At 41.3% G+C, this 14,553-nt stretch overlaps 1 protein-coding gene across 4 annotated transcripts in view; it reads right to left on the minus strand.

Moving 5' to 3' along the window:
• ARK2N (arkadia (RNF111) N-terminal like PKA signaling regulator 2N) overlaps window positions 1–14,553 on the minus strand; it is an 86,432-nt gene that overhangs the window by 44,664 nt on the left and 27,215 nt on the right. For all 4 annotated transcript variants that reach the window (XM_070452629.1, XM_020870964.2, XM_020870966.2 and 1 more), the window contains exon 2: window positions 1,336–2,115. In XM_070452629.1, the coding sequence (XP_070308730.1) occupies window positions 1,336–2,047 (712 nt within the window). In that variant the 5' untranslated portion in view covers window positions 2,048–2,115. The remainder of the gene's footprint in view (window positions 1–1,335; window positions 2,116–14,553) is intronic.

Genomic DNA, 14,553 nt, shown 5'->3' on the forward strand with positions numbered 1-14,553 from the left:
TAGTACAGGACCTAAGAATGCATAAACAACTGTATGGTTGTTAATAGGTTTTCCTTAAAACACTAAATATAAAACTTAAATATACCTGCCTTAAAACAACCCCAATGTCTGCTTCTCTCATGCAGTCAACTGATGGGCTTCATTAAACCCTCTCTCCCAGTAATTATAACACAGGAAACTACCAAAGGAATTCAATAGATATTAAAACAGTAAGCATGTCCAACAATTGTTAGGAAAACATTTAATATACTATATGAATGATACTTTTATTGTAAAGTTGAACATCTATAAAATCATTCTTGTTACTGAGTTTCTGTAAGTTTGGTTAGTTATAGGTTTAATTAACCAATATGATTTTTCTTGAAACATTCTTCATATATCAGCAATATGCTGATGCATAGAATCAGAAACCTTTCAAAAAACTAGGAGAAAAAAAGTCACCCATAAAACTTTGAAAACCGAAACTTCCCCCTCTTTACCATAGCAACAAATAACACTGTCATGATCTATTAAATGCTGACTACTTTACAGAATGTTCCTCATCAAAAGTCTCTTCAACAATGAGAATTCACCCAATTAAAGACTGTTCATATCTCATTTTTCTTCCACAAGGAAATCTCAAGACTGCCTTCATAGTACAAAGTATCAGACGAAGTAATATAGAGAAAGCAGATTATGTCAAACATGTAATAAATTAAAAGACTCATATCGATGAGAGCTGGAACAGTGGATTTCTACTGGACTTTTTAAACTTGGGGATGTTAAGGGGGAAATTTTGAAAACACATTCTTTTCAAATGCAAGTGACAACGAGCTAACCATGCACTGAATGAGGGAGAAGGGGAATACATAAAACTACTGTTTCAGCAGGAACAGTTATTAGAAACCTTTAACAAAAATAGAACGTGTTATTTCAGACACCATCAGCTTGAGTGCAGTGGCTATATACCAAAGCACGGTGCCTATTCCTGAGGGACATGTACTTGGTAATAACACTGAACAGTGAGAATTGGATCTAAGCAGTGCTAGAAAGGCAATGATGGGAGTTCAGGTAATGGGTTACAGAGAAAAAGACTTGTGAGAAAGTCCATTCTTTAAAAATAATCTTGTCCCTATCATATAATTTTCTTTTTGGGGGGGTTGATGTGCTAAAGTGCACTAGAAACCTCAAAACAGATTTTTAAATTGGCATGTCTTGTTAATACACTGCAGTCTTCAAATTTACATAGAGCTGCAGGTCTCCTGGGTTTTTTTCAAGTGTCACTCATCTAACTGAGCCCGAGAGCTGAGAAATGCCATCAGGTGCTCTACAGTCAGTTTAAAAAACATCCTCTACCTGGTATCTCTGCAGTGATTGTCTTGCTGCTCCCTGAAACCTCTTCATCATCATCTGATGAGCTCGTGCTTGAGTCACAAGTCAGGTCACTATCACTGGTACTACTGTCCTGCAACAGGTTATATTTCTTCCGTGCAGCAGCCTCCCGCTTCTGCCTCAGTAGCCTGATTCTCTCCTTGTGCTTTTGGCTCCGATGACCTTTAACCTTGGCAACTCGGCCATTCTGTTTATCACTGGATTGCCGGTTTTTCTTGGCAGCCATGGTGGATGTTTCACTTTCAGATCGTGACCGGCGAGACTTACGCCCAACTGTGGCACCAGACACTCCAGATGGGTCTCCTACTGCTGTTTCTGCCTGGGAGGGTTCATTCTCCTCTGCAGAAGACAATGTATCTGAATCGGCCAGGTGACCGCTAGAGGAAGGGGAAAGCATGCAGTGGTTAGAGGAGTCACTCTCATAAACTCGGCCAGCTGTCGGCTTGTCACTCTCTGTGGATGCTAACTGAGACTCAGAAGAGTCCCTTCTCAGTTCCATCAACAAGCAGGGCATTGAAGAAAGAACTGTAGAATCCACCACACCATCTTTTGGAACTTGAGATTCCAGTTCCACAGATCCATCTTCCTCCTTAGCTGTCTCTTGTTCAGATGTTTTTGGTGGCACTTCAGACTCAATGAGTTCTTCAACTTTTCCCACTGCCTCCTCCATCTTCATTTCAGATTTTCGAGTTAATTCATGGAGCAGTCTAGGAAACTATGTCAAAGATGTAACAGGAAACCAACCTGTACAAAAACACACAAAAATCAATAAACAGAAATAGCAGATCACTGAATCAACACGACATCCTACCTTTCTAAGTGGATACTAAAAGTAGTCATCACATGGGCCTTTAAAATATATGTATCTATTAATTGCTCGAACAAGTCAAATTCAAAGGACTTAATGCAACCAAATACTAGCATACATGGCTACTAAAAATGGCACAATATTAATCTTCTGTTACTCAATTTGCAAGGTCAGCAAGCAACCAAACAACTATTCTCAACTTTAAAACTTTATTTAAAGTGTTCGAGAAAAGGATCCTCAAAACTCTGATATAGGTAGCACACATTTTTAACTCCAATATAAATGAAAAAGAATGCTTCAAAAAAGTGATCTAGAACAAGTTAACTGGAATGATTACTTTTATGTTCAAATCTTCAAAGAAAAGCAGCAAAGGATCGAGCTACAGGGGAGTGACATCAAATGCACACCTTCGTTAAAGGGAAAAAACCCATCAACTACATACATTTGACAAGTGAACAACAGAAGTAATTATGTGATCAAAGCTGTCTGCCATTTTGCCCAATAGGAGCTGCTCTAGACAGGCATTAAGCCGAAAAACCTGAATCTGTTGTTTCATCATTTCTTCCTAGTTCCCATAAACCTCTCATCATGCCGAATATGAGTCTAGTGTTTAAACGTATGTTTTGTTTCATAAACAATAACCACTAAATACGGATAAACTACTTTGTGAACCCAGAAAACCTAATACTCTCTCTTTTAAGAATGACTTAAAGGGTTTAAAAGAAAACACCCTACACATGCATTATCCACCTCCAATGCTAACTTTAGAACCTAATATCTTTCCCCCACTGTGTGTGCTACAACTCCACTTACTCATAAGAGAAACAGGACATAATCTTTAACCACAAGAGTTGTGACCTATACAGCACGATGTTCATTAACTGGTAGTTTTTAAGAGGATGCTAACAATGTGCAAGGCAAGTAAGTATGTCACCTTGAACAACTGATGTTAAAGAAGGCAATTATCATAATGTCCCACAAGTCACAGACAGACACAAACATTAAGCTACATGGTGTTAGTAAAGGTACAATAAGACATCTCCATTACATCATTCCATCAAGTTACTTGATAGTTCACTATGTGGTAGATAGCAATCGGAAGATAACTGAAAAATCCTTCGATTGATCTAACATGACAAGTCTACTTTTTGCTTACTATAAACATATAAACATGAATGTTTTACATATCTGTTATTTTTCTCCCCGCTTAAGTCCTGTTCTTAGCTGCTGACAAAATAGGCATTCTGCAGCTTCCCTGGTAAAGAATCCACATACCAATACAGGACACACGGGTTCGATTTCTGATCCAGGAAGATCCCACGTGCCACGGAGCAACCAAGCCCGAAGCACAACTATTGAGCTTGGGCTCCAGAGCCCAGGAGCCGCAATGACTGAGCCCCCGTGCCACAACTTCTGGAATCCACAGGCCCTAGAGCCCATGCTCTGCAACAAGAGAAGCCACAGTGATAAGAAGCCTGCACCTAGAGGAGCCCCAGCTCGCCACAACTAAAGAAAGCCCGCGCAGCAACAAAGACCCAGCACAGCCAAGGAAATAAATAAAACAGGCATTCTGACGAAGTTTCCCTAACACATTCATGAAAATCAGAACATTCATGACCACTGGAAACATTTATAAATTAAAAATCCCATGGGACTTCCCTGGCAGTCCAGTAGTTGCGACTCCACACACTGCAGGGGGCCCAGGTTCGATCCCTAGTCGGGGACCAAGATCCCACATCACACAGCCCAAAAAAAAGTATATTTGTATCATTATTAATTTTTGAGCTAAAAGAAAAATAGCATAAAGGTCATTGCAAACACCACTCCAAAAGGAATGTAACACCAATGAAAGCCAACAGAGGGAGTAAAAGTTCAATCAACAAACTGCCAGTGTCTTAAATGAAGCATGCTGACAGAAAAGAGAAAAAAAAACAAGAAATAAAATATTTATAGATATGCAATATCCTCAGGTAAGAGGGATAAAACAAGGTTTTCTAAATAAATAAACATGAGAGTTAACTCTTCTGCAGAGTGAAGTTATATACTCTAGAATAAAATTATTCTTAAATATCAGAAAAGACACTAAAATGATCTGTTAAAATGATCGTTAAAACTCTTGCTTCTTCAAGTAAATTATGTGGATAGCACAAATATAGACTGTTTTTCCTTGTAAGAAAACATAACAATTATCAGTGTCTTTCAACATGACACGTCAACCTTTCAAGTTCCTTAAATTTTAAGTATTGAGATTTACAGTGACTTCTGCTTCCCAAAAAAGCAACCAGTATTGCAGGCAAAACCACTTAAATACGTCCATATCAATCACAAACACTGGCATCAACCATAAATAGGACATCATGGTACGCCCATACCATGTGGCCATAAAGAATTAAAAAATTTTCTATATACTAATATGGAGCACTTCCTAACACATAACATTAAATGAACAAAAAAGATACATTGTATCAATAGTGTAAAATGAACAAAATTGTATGAGTTTGTCTGTACGTGCACAGAAATCTCTGGAAGGATAGTAAAGAAGAGAGTAACACAAGCCGCGCTGGGAAAGAGAGTGACTGAGGCACAGGAGTCAAAGACTTTTTACCATACAAGAGTTTTGTAACTCTTGAATTTTGTATCCCATACAACTCTACTCAAAACTCCATTCTAACATAAAAGTCTACTGAAAAGTCTTCTGAAGGAAAAAAGGATGTGTGTTTTTTCTGCTCAGGACAGCAATTACTATTTAGGTCAAATTTAGTCAGTTAATTCTATTAGAAGTTCTCCCCATAGTGGAATTCAGTTGTAATTCATAAAACAAGGAAAAAAGTAAAACAAAGTAGAAATCAAAATTCTCTGCAATGGAATAAAGATGAAGTACCCAAAACACCAGGGGAAAAGATGTCATATGTACAGATTACTCCTCCCAAACAGATTATTTACTGCATATATGGTTTTCAATCAGGGGGAAAAAAGTGGGATTTTCCTGGTAAAGGTAGTCAAATGTAGTTGGCAGTAGAAATGATAAAATGATCAAATGGGAGTTGCATCTTTGAGATAAAAGACTCTCAACCCTCTGGTTTCAGAGAAAGCAATGGCACTCCACTCCAGTGTTCTTGCCTGGAGAATCCCAGGGACGGGGGAGCCTGGTAGGCTGACGTCTATGGGGTCACACACGACTAAAGTGACTTAGCAGCAGTAGCAACCCTCTGGTTTACTGTTCGGAGGGTTTTTCAGTGAATTTACATTCAAGTATGAAATCCACAACAATAAGCATTTATCCTAGTAGAACAGCATTCCCACCCCCCATGCTATTCTTCCCCCCAATCTAAAGGCAATCAATCCCTTTCTGTGTAAATGTATATATGTAAACACTGTGTATGTTATTACAATCTATCCCCTCTCATCTCTCTAGAACCTTACATTATGATTATTCCTTGGCACTCATCAACCTCTCACACTCAACTAGACCATCCGTTCATTCATCCACTCGCTCATTCATTAAAAAAATAAATAACCTACTTGTGCCTATCCCTTCAACCTCACACCTCCCATCTCCTCCCCCAGGAACTCTTCTCCTCTTTCACATCCAACTGTTAACAGAGCTGCCCAAACTTCTCCCTCTATTTTCTTCCCTCTCACATTCCCTCTCCAGCCAAATCTCACCTGACATCTGCTTCTATCAAACCAGGAACAGTTCTTCCCAAGATCATCAATGACCCCCACATCTCTGAATCCCACAGACAGAGCTAACCTAATGTCTAAGCAGCATTCTATGCCTCACCACTCTCTCTTCTCCTGAAACTGTCCTTCTTTGGCTTCCAGGTTTCCCTATTTTACTTCTGGCTGCTCTTTCTCGGCCTGCTTTGTAAGATTAACTTCCTCTACCAAATCCCTCGGTCATTAGTCCCAGGGCTGGGTCTTCTTCCCACCCACCAAAGTGATCTACTCTCCACTTATAGTTTCCACTACCATCACTATACTAGTAATTTTGTCTTTCCATCTTAGACTTTCTCTGAACTCTATTCCAGTCCTCTCAAGCATCCACTTGACATCATTTAGATTCACAAAGACAATCAATTCACCATAATCAATCTCTTTACTACCCTACTCTGCTCCTTCTCTAGCTTTCCCTAGTTCAGTCAACAGTACTACTACTATCTCAGCTGCTTATGTCAAAAACCTGAAGGTTATCCTCAACAGTGCCTTCTCCTTTATTCACTGCATCCCATCACTCACTAATTTCTATCAACCCTACATCCTCAGATTACTAGTTTGTCCACTACTCACTCTCTCCACCGTTAACCACTCTAAACACAACCTCTACCATTTTTTTTCTTTTTACCATTTATTTTTCAATGGGATGACTGACAATCAACTCTTGACTGTATTCGGTCTTGCTCCTACCCACCAACCTATTCTTCATACAGCAGGCAGAACAGTATCTATACAAGGCAAATTTGACATGCTTATGTGGGAAAGCTTTTTTTTTTTTAATATTTCACATAATTTCTATAAATATTTTTAAAATATCCTATAAGGTTGGGGTGGCAAGGTGGGGTGGGAAGGAGGGAGAGACCATGAGGAGAGAGAAGCTAAAGGCAACTTGAGCTTTGCTGATGCTTTTCTCTCCCCCTTAAAAGAATTTATGCAATTTCAAAACCGAGGTGTCAATTTTGGACAATGAAAATGCAGCATTTTATTAGTCCCATACTAATTATGAAACTAAGACAACAGAAGATGAGGACAGGTGGAAAAGTTAAGATCAGGGAAAGGCAGCAGTATACTGTCCGCTGAGGAGACAGTGAAGTGATAAGCATCAGAGTGAATAAGAGGCTTCCCTGGTGGTTAGGAGTCCGCCGGCCAATGCAAGGGACACAGGTTTGATCCCTGGTCCGGGAGGATCCCACATGCAGCAGAGCAACTAACCCCATGTAACACAACTATGGGGTCAGTGCAGTGGAGCCTGAGAGGTGCGACTACTAAAGCCCACACAATCTAGGGCCCACGTTCCACAGAAAGAGGAGCCACCGCCAAAAGAAGCCCGGCACGCTAGAGCAGCCCTGCTGCTCACGGCAACAGGAGAAAGCCCTCGCACAGCAACGAAGACTCATCACAGCCAAAAATAAATAGATCTTTTTTAAAACACAAGTAAATGAGGCTACTAGGAAAATCTGGAGGGAGTTTGTATCATAACAGACCTCAGCAAAGCATAATACAAGGTGAAAAAGAAAGCGGGTTTGGGGGTTTGTGAAAAATGGGAAAGGGTTTAACATATACTACAGAAAATCTTACAAAATAAAACTGCTAAGTACAATGATTTACATAGCATGAAAGAGAATTCACAATACTCACTTTCTAGAAACCATTAACACAAACAAGCTGAAACGTGATTGCTCTTCCCTACTCAAAACCTCTGTCAAAAAAACCCTCATTCGTATCTCCAGCTTCATCTTGGGCCACTCACACCCTAGGTCTCTTCAGCCTACAGTTCAGTTCAGTTCAGTTCAGTCGCTCAGTCATGTCCGTCTCTTTGCAACCCCATGAAATGCAGCACACAGGCCTCCCTGTCCATCACCAACTTCCCGAGTTTACTCAAACCCATGTCCATCGAGTCGGTGATGCCATCCAGCCATCTCATCCTCTGTCGGCCCCTTCTCCTCCTGCCCCCAATCCCTCCCAGCATCAGGGTCCTTTCCAATGAGTCAACTCTTCACATGAGGTGGCCAAAGTATTGGAGTTTCAGCTTCAGCATCGGTCCTTCCAATGAACACCCAGGGCTTATCTCCTTCAGGATGGACTGGTTGGATTTCCTTGCAGTCCAAGGGACTCTCAAGAGTCTTCTCCAACAACACAGTTCAAAAGCATCAATTTTTCAGCGCGGCGCTCAGCTTTCTTCACAGTCCAACTCTCACATCCACACATGACCACTGGAAAAACCATAGCCTTGACCAGACGGACCTTTGTTGGCAAAGTAATGTCTCTGCTTTTTAATATGCTGTCTAGGTTGGTCAGAACTTTCCTTCCAAGGAGTAAGCGTCTTTTAATTTCATGGCTGCAATCACCATCTGCAGTGATTCTGGAGCCCCCCAAAAATAAAGTCTGACACTGTTTCCACTGTTTCCCCACCTATTTCCCATGAAGTGATGAGACCAGATGCCATGATCTTACTTTTCTGAATGTTAAGCTTTAAGCCAACTTTTTCACTCTCCTCTTTCACTTTCATCAAGAGGCTTTTTAGTTCCTCTTCACTTTCTGCCATAAGGGTGGTGTCATCTGCATAGCTGAGGTTACTGATATTTCTCCCAGCAATCTTGATACAGAGAGCATCACAAAAACATTTTTTTTTCAGATCCCTGGCCTTTCCCACTCATTCTGTGCCTGATCTCTTGCTGGGTACTCTTTGCAGGTTATCAGAATAAATACTGCTTCCTTGGGGATAGCCATGGGCACCTTACAGACTATTAAGATCCCAGGTACATATACATTATTATATACCTATCACTCTTCAGGACACTTTGCTTAACTGTAGTTAACTAATTGTGTCACTGTTTAACGTCCATCCCCCATATATTAACAGAAAATTAAATAACCACCCCCACGAGCTGATTGTCCCTATGATTAACAGGCAAAAGAGAACACAAGGCAAAAATTATTATCAAAACAAAAGGTGTCATTCTAGCCTTGCATGGCTCAAAGACAAACATAATAGGAATTTGTTGAAGTTTTCTTCTGACTGCAAATTTCTCTAGGAAGTCGAAAGCAAGGTCGTTAGTAAGGATGAAACAAGGTGGTGGGGAGGCTGATCACAGGACTGGGGTGAAACAGTAGTGAGAAAGTCAAGAAACTAGGGAATGATCTAGTATATGATCTCCAGACAATAAGGACCCACTTCACAGGCCAAAACGATGAATTTAAAGCACCATGAAAGTTACAAGGTACACATGGATGTGTCTTCTCCTTTCAAGTTCAACTGTGTAAGTCTAAATGCAGAGGTAGAAGTTGGATTTAACCAGAACTGTACTTTCATCAAGCAAGTAAAACAACTCAAGAAAAAGCAAGACTGTGTATAATGTTATGATTTTAATATTCTAACATTAAGAAGGTATAGGGTAGTGAAAATGCAGTGAACCTACAGAATGGACATCCCAGTGGAGTAAGGATATACACTGAACTGGAAAGATAGAAGGTGTTAGTCCAAAAACACTGAATGAAATTGAGATTACAGAAGGGTCATGAGATTGGAGAAGGAAATGGCAACCTACTCCAGCATTCTTGCCTAGAGAATCCCGTGGACAGAGGAGCCTGGTGGGCTGCTGTATACAGGGTCACACAGAGTCGGACACGACTGAAGCGACTTAGCATGCATGCATGCAACAAGACCTAGTGGCGCAGCTGTAAAGAATCTGCTTGCCAATGCAGGGGACGCAAGAGAGCTGGGTTTGATCCCTGAGTCAGGAAGATCTCCTGGAGTAGGAAATGGTAACCTGCTCCAGTATTTCTGCCTGGAAAATTCCATAGACAGAGGAGTCTGGCAGGCTACGGTTCATGGGGTTGCAGAGTAGAACACAACCGAGCACGCACATGGACCGTAGCCCAGGCGCCTCTGTCCACGGGGATTTCCCCGGCAAAAACACTGGAGTGGGCTGCCATTTCCTTCTCGAGGGATCTTCATGACCCACGGATCGAACCCACAACTCCTGCATTGTCAGGCAGATTCTTTACCACTGAGTCACCAGGAAAGCCAAGCCCTCAGTATACACTCACTGTAACACACCAGAATGATAAATGACACACCCACAGGCGCCATGACAGCTCCAAGGCTAACCACAAAAGGTCACAAAGTAGGCAGTGCTCAATTCCTGGAAATGCCCACCCCTTCCCCAAAACTGCTACAATTCTCTTCCCACTCATTAACCTATGAAATTACCCACTCCTATAAAAACTTACAACCCCATACCCTGGTGCCTGCCTCTCTCACCTTCTGATATGGCCCACACTCATAAACCTTCTCCTTGGCTCACGCTTGAATTCTTTCCTGCATCAAAGCCAAGAGCCTGCACTTGGCAGCCAACGCAGGGACGCGCGTGATACCTGGGAGGTAACCACCCTGCCGCCTCCTGTCCTGCACCAGCGCCACTCAAAGTGCCATCTCTGAATGACTGTGACGCGGGAACCGCAGAAAGGACCAGTAACCCATCAGAGACCAGCACGAGTTCACGCTGTCACGACAAACAAACAGCACTCTAACGTTCTAGTATCTGATCTTGAATGTTTTACCCCCAAAATCCACCAATGATGGAACAGGAATAAAAATACAACAGACAGTTCAAGAAACATAGGCTATAGTATGACTTTGGACATACGTGGCTGAAGTAGGGTAGGAAACAGCATTATGGGAACTGAGTGGGCAGTGTCAGAAGAGCCATCCATGCGTATACTGAAGTGGCCAAGAATTAAGACAAAAGTAATAATGGACAAATTGACACTAATCAAGGAACAAAAATCATTTCAATATAAAGGGGTCAGTGGCTAAAAGAACACAGCAGTATAGGGATAAAACATTTGAAAAGTGGCCATGAGGAACAGTAGATCATTTACCCTTCTTCTCCAGACCAGGGAATAAGGGCTGAAGGAGAAAAAACACAGCCACCCTTACAAGGTGAAGCAGTGCCTTCCCCTCGGGGGAAAGCCAGATTTGTATTATTATCAGAAGGTAGAGGGCCCTCTACTGCCTTCACGCCTGGAGCCAGAGTTCCACAAGAGAAGCCACGGTTTCTATCATGAACAGTATGAAAAGGCAAAAAGACATGACACTGAAAGATGAATCCCCCTGGTCACTAGGTATCTAATATGCTACTGGAGAAGAGCAGAGAAATAGCTCCAGAAAGAAGGAAGAGGCTGAGCCAAAGCAGAAACTACAGCCACTTGTACATAAAGTTCAATGCTGTAAAGAAAGAATACTGCATAGGAACCTGGAATGTTAGGTCCATTAGTTACATTAGGTTAACTGAAAGTCACTCAGTCGTGTCCAACTCTTTGCGACCCCATGAACTATGCAGTTCATGAAATTCTCCAGGCCAGAATACTGGAATGGGTAGCCTTTCCCTTCTCCAGGGGATCTTTCCAACCCAGGTCTCCCAAATTGCTGGCGGATTCTTTACCAGCTGAGCCACAAGCCGCAAGTTAGGTCCATGAATCAAGGTAAATTGGAACTGGTCCAACAGGAGATGGCAGGAGTGAATGTCAACATTTTAGGAAACAGTGAAATGGACAGGAATGGGCAAATTTAATTTAGAAGACCATTATATCTATTACTGTAGGCAAGAAACCCTTAGAAGAAATGGAGTAGCTCTCAGTCAACAAAACAGTCCAAAATGCAGTATTCGGTTGCAGTATCAAAGATGACAGAATGATCGTGGTTCATTTCCAAGGCAAACCATTCAACATCACAGTAATCCAAGTCTATGTCCCAACCACTAATGCTGAAGAAGATGAAGTTAACAGCTCCATGAAGACCTAAAAGACCTTCTAGAACTAACACCAACACCAAAGAGATGTCCCTTTCATCACAGGGGACAGGAATGCAAAAGTAGGAAGTCAAGAGATACCTGAAATAACAGGTAAGTTTGGCCTTGGAGTACAAAATGAAGCAAGGCAAAGGCTGACAGAATTTTGCCAACAGAATGCACTGGTCATAGCAAACATGCTCTTCCCACAACACAAGAGACAACTCTACAAACGGACATCACCAGATGGTCAATACTGAGATCAGATGATTATATTCTTTGCAGCCAAAGATGGAAAAGCTTTATACAGTCAGCAAAAACAAGACCTGGAGCTGACTGTGGCTCAGATCATGAACTCCTTATCGCAAAATTCAGATTTAAATTGAATAAAGTAGGGAAAACCACCAGGCCATTCAGGGATGACTTAAATCAAATCATTTATGATTATACAGTGGAAGTGAAAATACATTCAAAGGATTATATCTGATAGAGTACCTGAAGAACTATGGACAGAGAGGTTCATAACATTGTACATTGTACAGGAGGGGCTGACCGAAACCATCCCCAAGAAGAAAAGAAATGCAAAGGCAAAATGGTTGTATGAGGAGGACTTACAAATAGCTGAGAAAAGAAGAGAAGTGAAAGGCAAAGGAGAAAGGGAAAGATATATCCATCTGAAAGCAGAGTCTAAAGAAGAGCAAGGAGAGATAAGAAAGCCTTCTTAAGTGAACAACAGAAAATCAATAGAATGGGAAAGAAGAGATCTCTTCAAGCAAATTACAGATACCAAGGGAACATTCAGGCAAAGATGGGCACAAAAAGGGACAGCAGCAGTAAGGACCTAACAGAAGCAGAAGAGATTAAGAAGAGGTGGCAAGAAGTGTCAAGAAGAACTGTACAAAAAAGGTCTTAATGACCCAGATAACCACAATGCTGTGGTCACTCACCTCGAGCCAGATATCATGGAGTGTCAAGTCAACTGGGCCTTGTTACAAATAAAGCTAGTGGAGGTGATGGAATTCCAGTTGAGCTATTTCAAATACTAAAAGATGATGCTGTGGAAGTGCTGCACTCAACATGCCAGCAAATTTGGAAAACTCAGCAGTGGCCACAGGACTGGAAAAGGTTAGTTTTCATTTCAATCACAAAGAAGGGCAATGCCAAAGAATGCTCAAACTACTGTACAATTGCACTCATTTCACATGCTAGCAAGGTAATGCTCAAAATCCTTCAAGCCAGGCTTCAGCAGTACATGAACCAAGAATTTCCAGATGGTCAAGCTAAATGTTAAAAGGCAGAGGAACCAGAGATCAAATTACCAACATCAGCTGAATCATAGAAAACGCAAGGGAATTCCAGAAAAACATCTACCTCTGCTTCACTGATTGCACTAGAGCCTTTGACTGTGTGGATCACAATAAACTGTAAAATTCTGTAAAGAGATGGGAATATCAGCTCACCTTATCTGCCTCCTGAGAAACCTGTATGCAGGTCAAGAAGAAATAGTTAGAACTGGACATAGAACAGACTGGTTCAAAATTGGGAAATGAGTATATCAAGGATGTATATTGTCACCCTCCTTATTTAACATCTATGCAGAGTATATCACATGAAATACCAGCTGAATGAAACACAAGCTGGAATCAAGACTGCTGGGAGAAATATCAATAACCTCAGATACTAGATGATACCACTTTAATGGCACAAAGTGAAGAGGAACTAAAAAAGCTCTTGATGAAGGTCAAAGAGGAGAATGAAAAAGCTGGCTTAGAACTCAACATTCAAAACGCTAAGATCATGGCATCTGGTCCCATCACTTCATGACAAATAGATGGGGAAAAACTGGAAACAGTGACAGATTTTATTTTCTTAGGTTCCAAAATCACTGCAAACGGTGACTACAGTCACGAAAAAGACACCTGCTCCTTAGAAGAAAAGCTATGATGAATCCAGACACAATATTAAAAAGCAGAGATATCACTCTGCCAACAAAGGTACATATAGTCAAAGCTATGGTTTTTCCAGTAGTCATGTATGGATGTGAGAGTTGGACCATAAAGATGGTTAAGCACTGAAGAATTGATACTTTTTTTTTCTTCTTAGAACTGATACTTTCATACCATGGTGCAGAAGACTCTTGAGAGTCCCTTGGACTTCAAGATCAAACCAGTCAATCCTAAAGGAAATCAGTCCTAAATATTCCTTGGAAGCACTGATGCTGAAGCTGAAACTCCAATGCTTTGACCACCTGATGTGAAGAGCCAACTTGCTAGAAAAGACCCTGATATTGGGAAAGATTGAAGCCAGGAGTAGGGGCGACAGAGGATGAGATGAGTGGATGACTGAACTCTGACTCAATGGACATGAGTCTGAGCAAACTTCGGGAGATAGTGAAGCCTGGTATGCTACAGTCCATGGGTTTGCAAGGAGTTGGACATGACTGATTGAACTGAAACAAAAAAAAAAAAAGAAAATACAAATTAAAAAAACACAAACAAACCCTACACTATAATCCAATGTTTATAAAGTACAAAACTGGACAAACTGAAAAGACACGTCATACATGGATAAATAGATGCGCAGTTGTTGTCGTTTAGTCACTCGGCCATGCTCGACTCTCTTACAATTCTGTGGACTGCAGCCTGCCAGGCACCTCTGATCATGGGATTTTCCAGGCAGGAATCGTGGAGTGGATAGCCATTTCCTTCTCCAGGGGAACTTCCCAACCCAGGGATAGAACCTGCATCTCCTGCATTGGCAGACTGATTCTTTACCACTGAGCTACCAGGGAAGCACCTACTTGCGTGGTAAGAAGAAAGGAAATAGTTACCAAAATGTCAAGTCCGTTGTTACTTCTGGGTGAGA

This window comes from Odocoileus virginianus, chromosome 22, assembly GCF_023699985.2.
Source record: "Odocoileus virginianus isolate 20LAN1187 ecotype Illinois chromosome 22, Ovbor_1.2, whole genome shotgun sequence".
Classification (NCBI taxonomy): domain Eukaryota; kingdom Metazoa; phylum Chordata; class Mammalia; order Artiodactyla; family Cervidae; genus Odocoileus; species Odocoileus virginianus.